Source organism: Artibeus jamaicensis, unplaced genomic scaffold (genome assembly GCF_021234435.1).
Source record: "Artibeus jamaicensis isolate MK-2021 breed Jamaican fruit bat unplaced genomic scaffold, CSHL_Jam_final contig_935, whole genome shotgun sequence".
NCBI classification, from domain to species: domain Eukaryota; kingdom Metazoa; phylum Chordata; class Mammalia; order Chiroptera; family Phyllostomidae; genus Artibeus; species Artibeus jamaicensis.
In genome coordinates, this window is record NW_026522016.1 from 1,946,066 (window position 1) to 1,960,895 (window position 14,830).

At 33.5% G+C, this 14,830-nt stretch overlaps 1 protein-coding gene across 1 annotated transcript in view; it reads left to right on the forward strand.

Moving 5' to 3' along the window:
- The window catches only part of LRP1B (LDL receptor related protein 1B), a 1,762,610-nt gene that overhangs the window by 1,632,249 nt on the left and 115,531 nt on the right, over positions 1–14,830 (forward strand). The window contains exons 71-75 of the mRNA XM_053655128.1: positions 1,941–2,047; positions 2,386–2,518; positions 9,697–9,819; positions 13,175–13,300; positions 13,989–14,126. Of these exons, the coding sequence (XP_053511103.1) occupies positions 1,941–2,047; positions 2,386–2,518; positions 9,697–9,819; positions 13,175–13,300; positions 13,989–14,126 (627 nt within the window). The remainder of the gene's footprint in view (positions 1–1,940; positions 2,048–2,385; positions 2,519–9,696; positions 9,820–13,174; positions 13,301–13,988; positions 14,127–14,830) is intronic.

Genomic DNA, 14,830 nt, shown 5'->3' on the forward strand with positions numbered 1-14,830 from the left:
ATTTTTTTTAAGAAAACAAAATGAAATATGTTGAAACTCTAAGTGCAATAAAAGTCTGGCTTTCAATTATGAATATTAAAATAAATATAACATAGTAATTTCAGCATGATGCTAACTAAAAGGAAGCATAAGGGTAATTGTTACTATTTACATCTTGGTTCAAAATCAAAACAAAATTAGGAAGCAAAACCAGCCTATAGGAAAAATACACCCAGTTTATACATTTATTTTTATTTTAATTAATTTAGTTTTAGAGAGGGGAAAGGAGGGAGAGAGAGAGGGAGGGATATATCAGCATATGGGTGCCTCTCGTGTTGCCCCCACCAGGGACCTGCGTGTGCCCTGACTGGGAACTGAACCAGTGACCCTATGGTTGTAGGCCATGACTCAATTCAATGAGCTACACCAACCAGGGCTTTATTTTTTAAATATAGCTCCATAAATATGCTTTAAAAATGTGATTTTTATACAAGCTACTTTTTAATGATTTTATTTTATTTTTGTTTTGTTTTTATTATTTTTTAGATTTTTATTTATTTATTTTTAGACAGAGGGGAAGGGGAGGAGAAAGAGGGAAACAGAAACATCAATGTGTGGTTGCCTATCACATGTGCCCCCTCCTTGGGACTTGGCCTACAACACAAGCATGTACCCAAGACTGGAAATGAAACCGGCAATCCTTTGGTTCAAGGCCTGGCACTCAATCCACTGAGCCACACCAGCCAGGGCTATTATTGTTTTTAATCTGTTTGCAATGATATCCTTAGAAGGGAACTGAGGTGATTTTATAAATTCTGTTTTCTTGGATCTATTTGGAGCAAAATATACTTGTCTCTTTTACTGAATATACTAAATATATTGAAATATATCACATAAATTTAGGGAGAGTATACTACCATCTGAGTATAATCATGAAGGCATTACTTTGAGAGTCTAGGTAGGAGCAGCATATGTAAGACACACACGTTAACTGAGTGCTCCAGTAACAAGCCTATGGTTCATGGCTTTAATTGATCGCATCTTTTTTCTTGCTGAATCGAGATTTCTTCTTGGCTACTTAATTCTACAAGTCCCTAGGCAAATATTGTCAATTAAAATATAAGAAAAAAGTTTTTTAGCTTTCTTGGGATATGCAATTCAAACCACAAAGTCATTGTGTAAGTACATTTGGCTAATTAGTGGTCTAACAAAAGGCCAAGAAACCCAGAGGTTTGAATGCAAGCAAACTCAAAGCTATAGACAACAAAGGCAGCTCTTATAATCTTATAATTTCAGTGTCAATTAGTTAGATAGGCTACTGGTAATAACTTACTTATCTATGTGTTATTTAATTTTCCGTATCATAAAGGAATACATAAAATTCTGTAGTCTCTGTTAAAAAAATATATATATATATGTGTTGAAAACCCCAAAACAAACAAAAAAAACATTCCTTATAACTTATGCAAATATGACATTTATATAAATAAAATCAAATAGATATCACAGTGTCTGTGAGACCATGCTGAGATTTTCTCTTTTAGTTTTATACAATTCATATATATATTAATTAACATTCCCAAGAATCACTAAATCCTAGTATAGTTTTGAAAATAATGTAAAAATTTTGTCTTCTAAATAATTTAATTTAAAATTATTAAAAAAATTACTTACCCCTCCAACATCAAAGGGATGGATAATATAAAGGTTTCTTTCCCTCTCTTTAGTTTATTTAGTTGAATACTACTTGAACAGTCTATTACATTATCAAGGTATATTTAATACAATACTATATATTATAAAGCACTTTTTAAATGAATATTTAATATCAAATGTTGAATATAGCTTAAATAATATAAACTATTTTCATCACTATTATTTTTTATGCTTATGCATTTTTTTTCTATGAAGCCAGTCATTCCTTTACTGAATCTAAATCTCAACTTTGTAATTACATTCAGCTTCTCCTACTTGCTCATCAAGTGAATATATATGTGCCAGCGGAGGATGTATTTCAGCATCATTGAAATGCAATGGAGAATATGATTGTGCTGATGGTTCAGATGAGGTAAGGACTATCATTTGATTGAAATCTTTGAATTACATGAGTTAGATTTAGGAAAGCAAATGTTATAAAAATAGAGGAAAGAGACAGAATCTTTATTCTTATTTGTCTAAAATGTTAGGACAAGTATATTTACTCTAATAATTTCAACCAATCCCTGAATTTTAATGCCATCTGTGTACTAAACGTAATTTTCTTTTATAGAGATTATATTCATTAAATCAAAACAAACAAACCCACCATATAATAAATCTCCAGCATTGTCAGCCGCATGTTCATTTTGCCTGTGACTGTATCATTATCATTAATAAAAACTAGAGTGTCCACTTGTATTTAAACAGATGCACTGTGTGACTGAATGCCAGGAAGATCAGTTTCGCTGCAGAAATAAAGCCCGCTGTGTCCCAGTTAGATGGCTGTGTGATGGAGTTCACGACTGTGTGGATGGCAGTGATGAAGCGGACTGTGACAGAGGTAAGGTGTTGGGTGTGTGCATGTGCCACATGTAAGAGAACAGTAGTTAAAACACTATGCAGGATACACAGCACGCTGGAGGCAGAAGATAAGGCCATTCAATTCTTCTGTTCACTCTTTCTAGTTTCATTACATAATTGTTCTAAATAAGCAAAATCTGGATTATTTTCAGAATACTATGTCACTCTTTGTACAACAAAGTCCACAAAGTGCAAGTCTTTACTGAGCATGTACTATGAGCACGGTTTTGGACTAAGTGCTGGGTCAGAGAGAGATACTGGAGGAACACAGGGGACAGAGCCACCAGAGCCATTATTACAAAAGTATTTGTAGGGTACATTTGTCTTCCACATTGCTTGCCTTATGCTCAGTGAATAAGAAAAAACTGTTACTATATTACTATAATTCGTAGAACTAAAATTACACATACTAATATTCTGGATCATATGTAGATTATAGTTGCATCCCAGTTTCCTTCTTGCCATATGGTTGAGAAAATGACCTACATTTTTTGTCAGTCTAGAAGACAACTTTGAGCTTTACAGTATATTATTTTCCAGCTATATGAAGATATTTCCTGGCAGATAACAGCTTTTAGTTGTAAGTCACCACAATACAATCAGTGATTGGTACTGCTGTTAGAGTTGATGAAATGAAAGCAAAGGAATTATGTGGTGAAGCTTATAATTTGTGTGGGAACTCTTATTATTTTATAATATTAAATACATTATTTAAGTGCAGATTTCTTTTAACCTGCTCATGAAAGTCTCTAAGTGGACATTACATTTCAGAATATTTGGGCCAACACCCCCAGAGATCCTACGAGACGTTGGTATAGGCTGCAAAGCACTTGAATAGGCACTCGGGGTTTATACGGTATAAATGTACCTAAAATACTTACTTCTGTAAATATCTACTCACTCGAGGAAAAATATCTCCTACTTTGTCTAATGTTATATCAAAACTTTATGATATGCTAATATCTCCATCCCGGAACCTGATAAAATGTTATATTCAACAGGAGAAATTCTAGCTCTCCTTTGTAATCTGCAGTGCATTACAGAGAGCCCTAAAAGGTTAAACTTCCATGACAACTGTTTCTACTTTTGGTAAATTTCTCACACTAACTTTCTATATATAATTGGTTACTCTAGAGACAGAAAACTTTGTGGACAGTCTGTCATCTATAAGCTTATGTAATCTCTTATGTAAAGACGGACAAAAATTAAATTATTCATCTTTCCTCTACTCTAACGAGTAAGCTGCATCCCCTTAACTTCAGTCACTGTAGTTAGTATATTTCTTTTTCCCATTGCTCCTTTCCTGGGCTCATGTAGTACCAACTAAGTGGTTTTCACTGTGTCCTGCTCTTTGCTACCAGGTTCATCTTATTTACATGTATAATCGATTATGTCAGTCTTTCCTCAATCCTCTTCCTTCATGGTTACATCCAAATAACTCATGCTGGCAGTCAGATTTACATGAAGAGGATCCCATTTTATCTTTCCAGTCTTATATTCTCTACTTCTTTTTACGTGTCATGTATCACAGCCAAACTAGAAATATTGTAGCAACATCCCACATGCTTTTCAACATCTCTGCTAACAAAAATTATCTTTCCTTTCAATTCCATTCACTTATTACTGTCTTCAACCCAAGTACAGTCTTTCTTTGAGTTTACACAGCCATTCTTTGATTGGATTCTTATTATCATAATAGTCCTTCTAATATAATTATTTGTGAGTTATCTGACCCTTTCGCCTGTTGAAATGTGAGTTTCTTGATGCCAATAATTACACAGGCCAACAGAGCAAGGAAATATTTTTCAGGCAGTGATACCTTTCTGTACAAAGTCACAGAAGTGAGGGACAATTTAGCTGGTTAGGAACCACAGGTAAATGAAGGTTTATGTTATAGAACTTGGTTTTAATGTTAAGGACAATGAAAAGTTTTTCAAACCTTTTATGGAATCTTCGACATTTAAAAAAATTATTTTCCATATATTTGCAAACAGGTACAGGAAACAAAAATTCAGAGGAGCTTAAAGTATAGGTTATGTTTCATACCTATCACAGTTTCTCCTTACACTTTAGTGTGGATACAGATTCCTCTCTGGTGGGTCTGGGTGGACTCCAGATTCTGCATTTTTAACAAGCTCCAAGGAGATGCCAGAGCTGCTGGTTAGAGGACCACTCTTGGAGTAGCACAGGTCCATGGGAAGTTGTTAGCTCCATGGGCCAAATAAACTGACTGACAGTGGATTTTTCTGTCTTTAACACTGACATATATAAAGCCCACACCTTCTGGAGGCCTGAATGCCTGGTAATGGGGCAGTCTTTTTTCTTTTTTTCTTTTTTAATTGTTGTTCAAGTACAGCTGTCTCCATTTTCCCACCATCACTTTACCCTGTCCCACCTCCCCCCACCTCCCACCTTCAATTTTTCCCTGCTTGGCCTTTGTCCATGTGTCCTTTAAACATGCTCCTTGATGACCTTTTCCCTTCTTTCTCCCATTATCTCCCACCCCCTCCCCTATGGTTACTGTCAGTTTGTTCTTTATTTCAATGTCTCTGGTTATATTTTGCTTGCTTGTTTGTTTTGTTGATTAGATGAGAGAACAATTTTTTTAAAGAAAAGGGTGATAATATGTGTGCTATGTAGTAGCACAGATAATTTACTGAAATGAGAATCAGGAAATCTAGGGTTTTTTTTTCTTTTTCTTATCTCCATAAATATTTCTGTGATACTTTTTCCATGCTGTCAATCCCAGCCACATTGAAATGTGTCCAAGAACCGTAGGAATATCTGAGTGGGGGGGCAGTAGGGAGAGAGAAGGGGGCAATCTTGGGAGGATTTATCTATTCTTATTTAATATTGGATTTCATAAAATCTGTTTGAAGAAAGGAAACTAGGTTAAAAAATCAAATATTATAGAAAAAATTTAAATATTATAGTGTTTGCCATCTGAGGTATCTTTCATATTTTAAAATATTATATTAAATGTTTAAGCTTACTGAATTAAAGAGTCGAGTCTTTCTTTCAATCATTTAGTAATGTGTCAAAGTTTCCCTTCCATTCTTTACTCATGCCTTTAACATTTATTTATTTACTTACTTACTTACTTACTTACTTACTTATTGCAGTTAGGTAATTAAATCCTAGTGAAGTCTCTTGGTGGATAAAGTATTTGATCCTATATGAATGTGTCCTAAAGCCTGACCATGTTCAGATTTCTTGTATTTAATTTACTTCCAGGAAGTCATTTGAGTATTAGATAAATGTACATCGAGGCCCTGAGGAAAGGAAATACCAGAAACACCTCTGCTGTTAAACCTGACAATCATCTTGACTTTGACCTATGAGCTAACAGGGGCTAAGTGTTGGAGACTGGTTGAGCATGGGGCATTTTTCCAAGTGAGCCAGTTTTATTGGTTTACTTAAAAAAATAAAATCTAAATTACTATGGAATTAGAAACAACTTTTACATTTTCAAAAGTAAAACATGTTGCCTCAAGAAAACGGCGTTTGCTTTGGACTGAGCTCCCAAACTTTACTCCTTATAGAAATTTTAGTGGAAAAGATTAAGAATTACTCTCTTTAATAGTCATGAGCTTAAAAATGTGTAAGCTACTTATGTAAATTACAACTGTACTGGAACAACAATATGAAAATATTACTGAGCTATATAATTAAAAATATTATATGTTAAAGTTTCTGTCAACCTAAGTTAAAATGAGAATTCTATTTTTTTCAGTGATACACTTATCCAGGTTTATGTGAACCTACTAAGAGCTCAGTCATATTTAGGCATAGGGTATTGTTAGTTAATACATACTTTCTACTTTCTAAATACTTGTTGAGCTGATCAAGTGCATGACAAGGAAACTGAGATTTTAATTCAGCTAATCTCTTCTAATTTATACCATTTTTTGCTGTTTGTGTGTGCTTCATGTGATTTCTAAATAAGAACTTTTACGTTAGACTTAGAAGGTCAGTGACACATCCAACACTCCCATGGAGAAAATTATAACATTATCTAATGTGATACTTTAGTGAATGCAATTTTTCCTTTCAACAATATTGATGTGTCTCAAATAAAGTTTTCTAAAATAATCTCAGGATGTCAAGTTCACAAATTTTGTTTGAATTTTATTCATTTAAGTTGAAAAATACAATAGATTTAATCACTAGACTCTATTCTGAAAGAACACAACTCTTTTTTATATTCTATGGATTTTATATTGAATTAAGCCAACACTCAGTGTTTAAGTTTCTTTAGAACTAAAGACTATACATTTTATACTTTTATTGTTTTCAGACAGAGAACTGTTAAATTGTAGTATGTTTTATTGCATGGCTTTTAGTAATTTTGAAAATTTTTAGAATTAGGGCATTTTAGAGCTAAAAATTGCAGAAATTTGAAAGAAAGGGGCAGCTCAAGGTCAGACATTATACTGTCAGCAGTCTCACATGGTGGTATTCACCCTGGTGTTTTCAACAAGGACCTGCCTTTTTCTGTACCTTAGAGTCTTTTAGTCCTTAGAAATGCCAATAAAAACTGTATTAGTTCTGTTAAGACTTTTTCCAGAAAATCACACAATTCTTCTGATTCATGTCACTATAAATTCTTGGTCTCAACTTCAACTATTACTCAAGATTCTAAGCAATCTACCTATAGTTCTCTCATCATTATTTTCTATCAATACTCATACCAAATTTTTAATAAGTTGATTTTCTCACTTTTTACTTCACAGCAATTAAAAAATCATGAGCTCTTTTTTAGAAATCTGACCAGCAAATTAACAAAGCTACCTATAGCTGTGCCTAACCACTCCTCCTCTCCTTCTATTAAAATGAGAGACTTGTCTCACCTCCACTCTAAAAATAATCTTTGCATTTTGCTGTAGATATCAAAACTTCACACTTTCTAGATTCTCGAGGAAGTCATTATCAATTACCTTTATCTTGCATTTTCAATCCTACTTTGTCTTCTGAATTATTATTCTGAGGAATATTTAAATGTGTTCAGATATCTCCTTTTCCTCATTCAAGCAGCTAGTAAATTAGCATTTTACTAAACCCACCACCACTTCACTAAATTAACTCCCTCAATTATTTAAATGTGCCTACCATGGCCTTCTAGTTGGAACACATTTTAGGTATTTCTCCAACCACTCTTTTGTACCTATCTTGTCTTTACGTTGTAATTATCTCTTTGTTCTTTTCTAAGTTTAAAATAATAATTCCATCTGACCATCCCCAGCTATACATTTTATGGCTCAGAAACCTATATTACATTTTAGACACATTTATCCACTAGCCTGCTGAATACCACTACATGGTGGTCTTACCAGTACCTTCAGTGAATTGCCTGTATTTCTTTGAAGTCTGCTTCTACTATTTTGTTCCTTTATTTATTAAACAACACCAACATTCACCACATTGTGCAAATAAACCAAAAATTGAGGACTATAGCTACTCATTCTCCTCTGCCAGTCTCCGTCTACTCAGTGCTTAGGTACTGAGGATTCTATCTCCCAGGAGCTCTCAGATGTAGCTGCCATCTGTCAAGTTAACATCAGTTCTCCTCTGCATTGCTGCAACTCCTCTTCAATTTTTATTTTTATTTTTTACCCTTTCATGTTGCCTCTAACCCTCACTGTGTTGGTTTCTGAGTTCTCCACACTGTAACTAGAGTTATCATTCTAAAATTCAAATCTGATTCTGCCATTTCCTAAGTTAAATCTTTGACACTGCAAATGAATTATTGGAGATTTGTGTACAAATCAAAATTCAGAACAAGAACTACTTGACCCTCAAAAGCCTAGGCTCATTATTCACTGCAAAAAGCATGCATAAGGTGAGCAATGTTTCTTCCTGGGTATTTTCTAGGCTTGGAAGAATGAGCACTATTATCCCCCAACCCCATGCTTAAATGAACATCCTTTAAAAAATATATTAATATCTTTAATCATCAAATCTGGCTTATGCATGAAATTTAACTAGGTGAAGTAGTTCTTTGAGAGAAATCTTATTTATTTTAATTCTAAATACCCATCAAGTATCTTTGTGCCATTACCTCATGCGTAGTTTGCAAATATGACCTTATAAATCACTGTAACCATACCTCTCTTATAACATATGAAGACATTGAGTCCCAGAGAAATGAATAAAGTTGTCCAAAGCAAAATAAAAGAAGTTCTTAACTCCCCAGCCATTATGGTTTCCACTATATATTGCTACATTTATACACATAACCAGTTTATTAGTGCTTTGGATCCTTTGCATGTGGTAAATGTACTTAATTTTCAGTTAGAATATCCTTGAATTCTCAATGCCTTCTATTTAATTGTAAAGAGAAAAAATTCAATCATCAAATAAAACACAAATTAGGGTACTCGAACAAATCTTGTAAAAATAACTAATATTTCATCACATGGCCAATTTCTTATTTCTGCTTTAAAATTACTTTTCTGTGACTAGAAAACCTTTTTTGCTATTATTGTCTTTTTGGTGATTCAGTTTGTTAGTTTCTAGATACAGTTGAATTATCTAATATTTTTGTGTTTCTTTTTTTCCCAGAACAACACAATTTTAATGATGAAAATGAATATAATCTAAATTTTCTTATACTCAGTAACATAGAAAATGTGAAAGGAAGTTAATTTAGATTTAACAAAACATTTTTTACCATTTTATTATTATTTTTAAAGAAAACATGATATACATGAGGGTAATAGCATTTTGTTTTGAAAAGTAAGCCATGAATATCTTTTAAAAAAAATTTAGCTGCCCTGGCTGGTGTGGCTCAGTTTTCTGGAGCATTGTCCTATAAACTGAAAGTTCTTGGGTTTGATTCATGGTGAGGGCATATGCCTGGGCTGTAGATTTGTCCCTAGCAGGGGAATGTGTGAGAGGCAGCCTATTGATGTTTCTCTCTCACATCCATGTTTCTCTCCGTTCCTTTCCCTCTCTCTGAGTATGTCCTTGGGTGAGAATTAAAAAAAAAAGAATGAAAGAAAGATAAAATAAATTTGGACAGCTTGTATTGATATTACATAGAAAAAAATAAAGAACTGAAATACTAGAATCTGTACTAAGATTTATAGTAATATGTGTCACACTGACTAGCTTTAATTATGCTGTGTCTGTATTTTTCTTTTTTGTTTTAAAATAAAGGAGGAAATATATGCAGAGCAGATGAGTTTCTTTGCAATAATTCTCTTTGCAAACTACATTTCTGGGTGTGTGACGGAGAAGACGACTGTGGAGACAACTCTGATGAAGCCCCTGATATGTGTGGTATGGCATTTCATGTGGCTCCAGATTGTTTTCTCATCTCCTGATCTAGTGCCCCAAAGTGAATCAATGAAGTGGGGAAGTGAACCACAAATTCTACCACCCTGGGGTTAGGTAGATGAAGTATAACCACAGATGAGAACTTTTGTTCAGGTAACAAGAGATTACCCTGTTCAAAGTTTATGACTTTGTAGAAAGCACTCCTAAATCTGAACTTTCATGTCAACACTGTTCAAAAGATAGATTAGGTCTGTCTTAGAGGTTTTAAAGTAGTTGATCTCGTGAATTGAGTATGGTTCATATAAAGACTTTGGCTTCATGTCAGAATTACTTTTGTCTAAAACAAATTTTTGACAGATAAGTACTTTGAATAATAAAATTGTGTAGTTCCACATGCCACCCATTACTGAGGCTGAAGCTGTTGAGAGGAGAGAGATCTATATCTATAAATATACCTATATCTATATATATATATCTATACATTATAGGTATATAATACAAATGTTAGGCAGAGGAATTAAATAGGAGCTATTTAATATTTAAATCAAAAAATCTTTTTAAAACTTTAGCAGTTCTACAAATTCAAGTTATGTTTTACTGGTATTTGTCAGAATAGTGCTTATACAACCAAAAAGTTCAAATATACAATTTAGATCTTTACAATAAAGGACTACATTATTATACTGTGTAGATGCTGGTCTATGTGCATCATTTAATAAGATGTTAACACATTTTCTATCTATTTCTACTTTTTTATGTGTGAAGAATCATATTCATATGTAGAATGTGGAATTTGGTGTAGGAAGATTTGAAAAGAATTCTTGTTTGAATCATTATTGCAAAGTGTAAGAGACTGATGACTAAATATATGTATAAGGTATTAAAGTAGTATTCAGGGCTGATCTGGCATTGATATGTATATCTGTGGTGTCAGTTAGCTTTGTGATATGATTGTCTGCAATATTCCTGAACTTCCCAGAAACATACATTGGGACAGGAGATGGTTTATTTATGAAAGTTTTAGAATTTTTTTAAATAACCAAGGTGAAAAAGAGAAAAGAAAAAATTCACATTACTTCAACAAAAGTGAGTCTGTAAATGAGTGCTTAGAACAGTGTCTGATACATAATAGGTTACCAATAAATATGTGTTGAATGAGTATATTCAGAGATGAACACGTACACTAATGTGTATAAAGAGAGCATGTAAAGACAAAAGAAGGCATTGGTAAATAGGGAAAAAGTAGATCTATTAACGGGCTGAAGCTGAGGTTTCAGCTAAGGCTTTGGAATGTCTTAATGAGACTGGGTGAATTAAAAAGTTGAAGAAGTAGGAGATTGTAATCAGAATCTCCCAGAGCATTCAAATTAGTAGTATTGTGAATGAAGAGGTTGGAGGAAATAGCAAATCTAGTTACACCCATGTATAATACTGTTTCTGTCTTCAAGCAACAGGAACTATTATTGGCCGAATATAAGAAAAAAATGTTGCAATCCACCAATGTCTACAGCTCCCTAGGGGAGTGGGTGGCCTAGGGGGATTAGAGTAAAAAGACAGTAGGTGTGAGAAAATTAAAGAGCCAGGAGACCCACTCATTAGTTGGTTTACTTATATGGATGTTGAAATCATATAGGAGGGTGTTATGAATTTGAATGAAGAAAAATAGCAATGAGGGTAGGTGCTACAATCCTCAGTGAATTAGGGATGAAGTGATGTTTATGAAGTTAATGAGAAAATAGTCATAAGAAAAGGTATAATTAAATGCTTGACCCTCAAAATGGCAGTTTTTTTTGTTTCAGTGTATTTTTAAAAATAGAATATGAAGATATGATAACAAAATTCTGGAAGATGTAGTAGGAAACTAGGTTATCTTCAAATATGAAATAACATATGGTTTTAGCAATTTAAGAGACATTCCTCAAAGATCTAAAGTGCTTGGAGTAACAACCAGATTTTGACTGAAGCAAGGACGTAATCCAAAGAAGTATTGCATATTTAAGGAGCAACTAATGTAGCACTGCTAGAAGATTAAGAGTGACAAGGGATAAGTCTGTGGGAGTGATATGCCATGTAAATATCTCATTTTATTCTGAAAGGATGAATAACTTTGGAAGAGATAAATCAATTTGTTAGGCAGATTGTTCTGGTGGAGAATCTTAGGTTGAGCAATGAAACGGAGCCATTTAGGATTCTACTATAGTCAGCTCTGTAAGAGATAATAAAGAGCTAAGCTATTGTGACTAAATGTTATGCATAGAAAAAAGATGGCAAATTTGGGGACAATATGATCTGAACTTGTTGACTAATAATCACATGTGAAGATCAGTGAGCAGAATGCACTTAGAATAATCCCAGACATGTGGCTATGATGTGCCACTAACAGAACTATGGTAATAAAGCACGTCTTACATTTGGTGAGAAGAGTGGAGGAAAGATGATAGGAATTGAGTTTTGAATTTGTTGAATTTGAAATTCCTGTGGGAATGCTCTATAATTACTTGTGAGATACTGTACTTAGATACAGTTGAAAGTCCTGAAAGATCCAAGTATATCCGTGAGAATGAATGAGAATAAGTAAGCAGAAGTTTTGAGAATGAGTGAGAGAGCAGGGAGAGATCCCTGTAGTGTTCTAACTGTGCAGAGGAAGAATCATTATAGGTGTTTGCTACTTTAGGAGCAAAAGACTTTTGATGAGATAGTGATAAGTAAAAGACAAGTAAAGAATTCTCAGGCTTCCATTTCTCTGGCTTCCACTGATATCTCTTTAATTCTCTCTCTCAACCCTACCCCCACAAACAAACACTAAAAATGGGTAAACGAAGATCACCTTATGTGCTTCAAGTGCATATAGCTACACACTTATTTAGAGAAAAATGAAGTGAGAAACTCAGCTATAGTACTCCTGAGATACTTATTTCACTGAATGTTCTATTTTCAGTTTTTGGCCTATAATGTGTGCTTGCTGAAGCTTCATTTGGTGTGAAATTGCTCTCTCAGATAGCTAAGTGTCCTGCCATGTTGTATAAACCGTAGACGTGAATTAATTTGGTATACCAAGTGAGGGTGTCTAAAATAAGGCATCTGGAAACAAGACCATTAAATTTGGCTCTTTTTCTTATTCCATTCAATGTTTCAGCTGTGCACTCTTTTCTGTAGTTAATATAACTAGCTAGGATCACAAGCTCCTATTACCACACATTTTTCTAGTATCTACATGTACAAAATTTCCACAACAAAAGATATTCCAAAAAAGCTAGATAATGGATTTGAAAAGAAAGAAAAAGACAAAAGAAATATTGTTCTTCAGAAGTCAGTGTACCCAAAGGAGCTGCTTTGATTTTTGTTTTTGTTTTTTCAGTCCAATATCTTTGCCCACCCACAAGACCTCACAGATGCAGAAATAACAGAATATGCCTGCAGCCTGAACAGATATGCAATGGGATTGACGACTGTGGGGACAGCTCAGATGAAGACCAGTGTGGTGGTAAATCTATTTAAAATGAAATAACTTGGATTCGATGACTGTTCAAACATAATGATTTTAGAACTCAAAAAAATTTTAATGTTTCATGTGTACGTCTGAATATTTTTTTTCTGGAACTTGATCTTCTGATAGGAAATTAAAATGATCTGCTAACATGTTCTATACATAGTAGAGCTGTACAACTTAATCCAGAGTCTCTACTGGTCCATAAGTCTCTTTATAGGTACTGCATAAGAGAAATAACATAGTGGTTTAAACATGTTCTCTGTTAAATAGCTCCTAGGGTTGGAGTGGGCTTAGATAGATTGTATGTAGGTGTATACAACCCCTTTTTCACAATCCTTAAATCAAGGGCTTTACTAAAATAAAGTATGGGGAAAAATTGGTGATAAACACTAACTGAAACTGGTCTGAGGCACTACTTTAAAGAAATCCACACATTTATATTCACACATTTTCCTGTGGAAAAAAGGTGATATTTACTATGAAGAAAATACTCTGTTATTTTATTAAGAATCTAAATATTTCAGAACTTTGAAATTTAACCTCAAGAACTTCAAATAATGATTGTGGATCTCTTTTTGTTTGTTTGTTTTTGTAGCATTCAGTAAAATCTTGGATTTGTTATTTGCCCAGTAAATTCATTTTTACTTGATATAACAGTAATCATTCTTTAATGACTCTGTAGGTAAGCTTATGTATAAAGCAACACCTTGTAAAAAAGATGAGTTTGCTTGCAGTAATAAAAAATGTATACCCGTGGACCTCCAGTGTGATCAGCTTGATGACTGTGGAGATGGTTCAGATGAACAAGGCTGCAGAATAAGTGAGTTTATTTTCCATTAAAGTACCCTAACACACAAGTCCAATTTTTGCTTCATTATGACCATGTTTATTACTACTGTGAGGAAAAAATGCTCTTCAAAATGTGCTTGAGTAATAGCATCATGTAAAGCTTTTTCCAAAACAAACTTGAATATTGCTTAAATTAATATTACAAAATATGAAACAGGAAAGGCAGACTTTGCTATGAGTAAACTTGTTGGAGCTGAAGCTGAGACTCAATATCCAAATACAGACTTTGATGTCAGCAAAGAAATCTGTATCACTTAATATTTTAGTTTATAAAAAATAATTTGAATACTTTTCAATTTTATAAACACTAACATTTGTTAAATGATAAGTATCTTAATAATTTTTCAATGTGTTAAAATTTTAATCTGTTGCTGAAGTATTCTAAAAAGACACCATTATTATTTTACTCAATTAGAATGCTGTGGTACTGGAGGTATAGACCTTGACAGTTATGCATTTTATGTTTAGAAAATACATTTGATATATGATTTGCCATATTAAACATATAATTGAACTTATGACCCTAAATTAAGGTTGTTTATGAAAGCCACAAAATACTTCCTAATTTTCCTTTTATTTTTTAACTTATTTATGCAAGCTGTTCCTCACTGGTTGGTGAAGCAATGCATGTCAAGCTATGGGGACATGTATCATCTCATCCATAGTATAATTCCT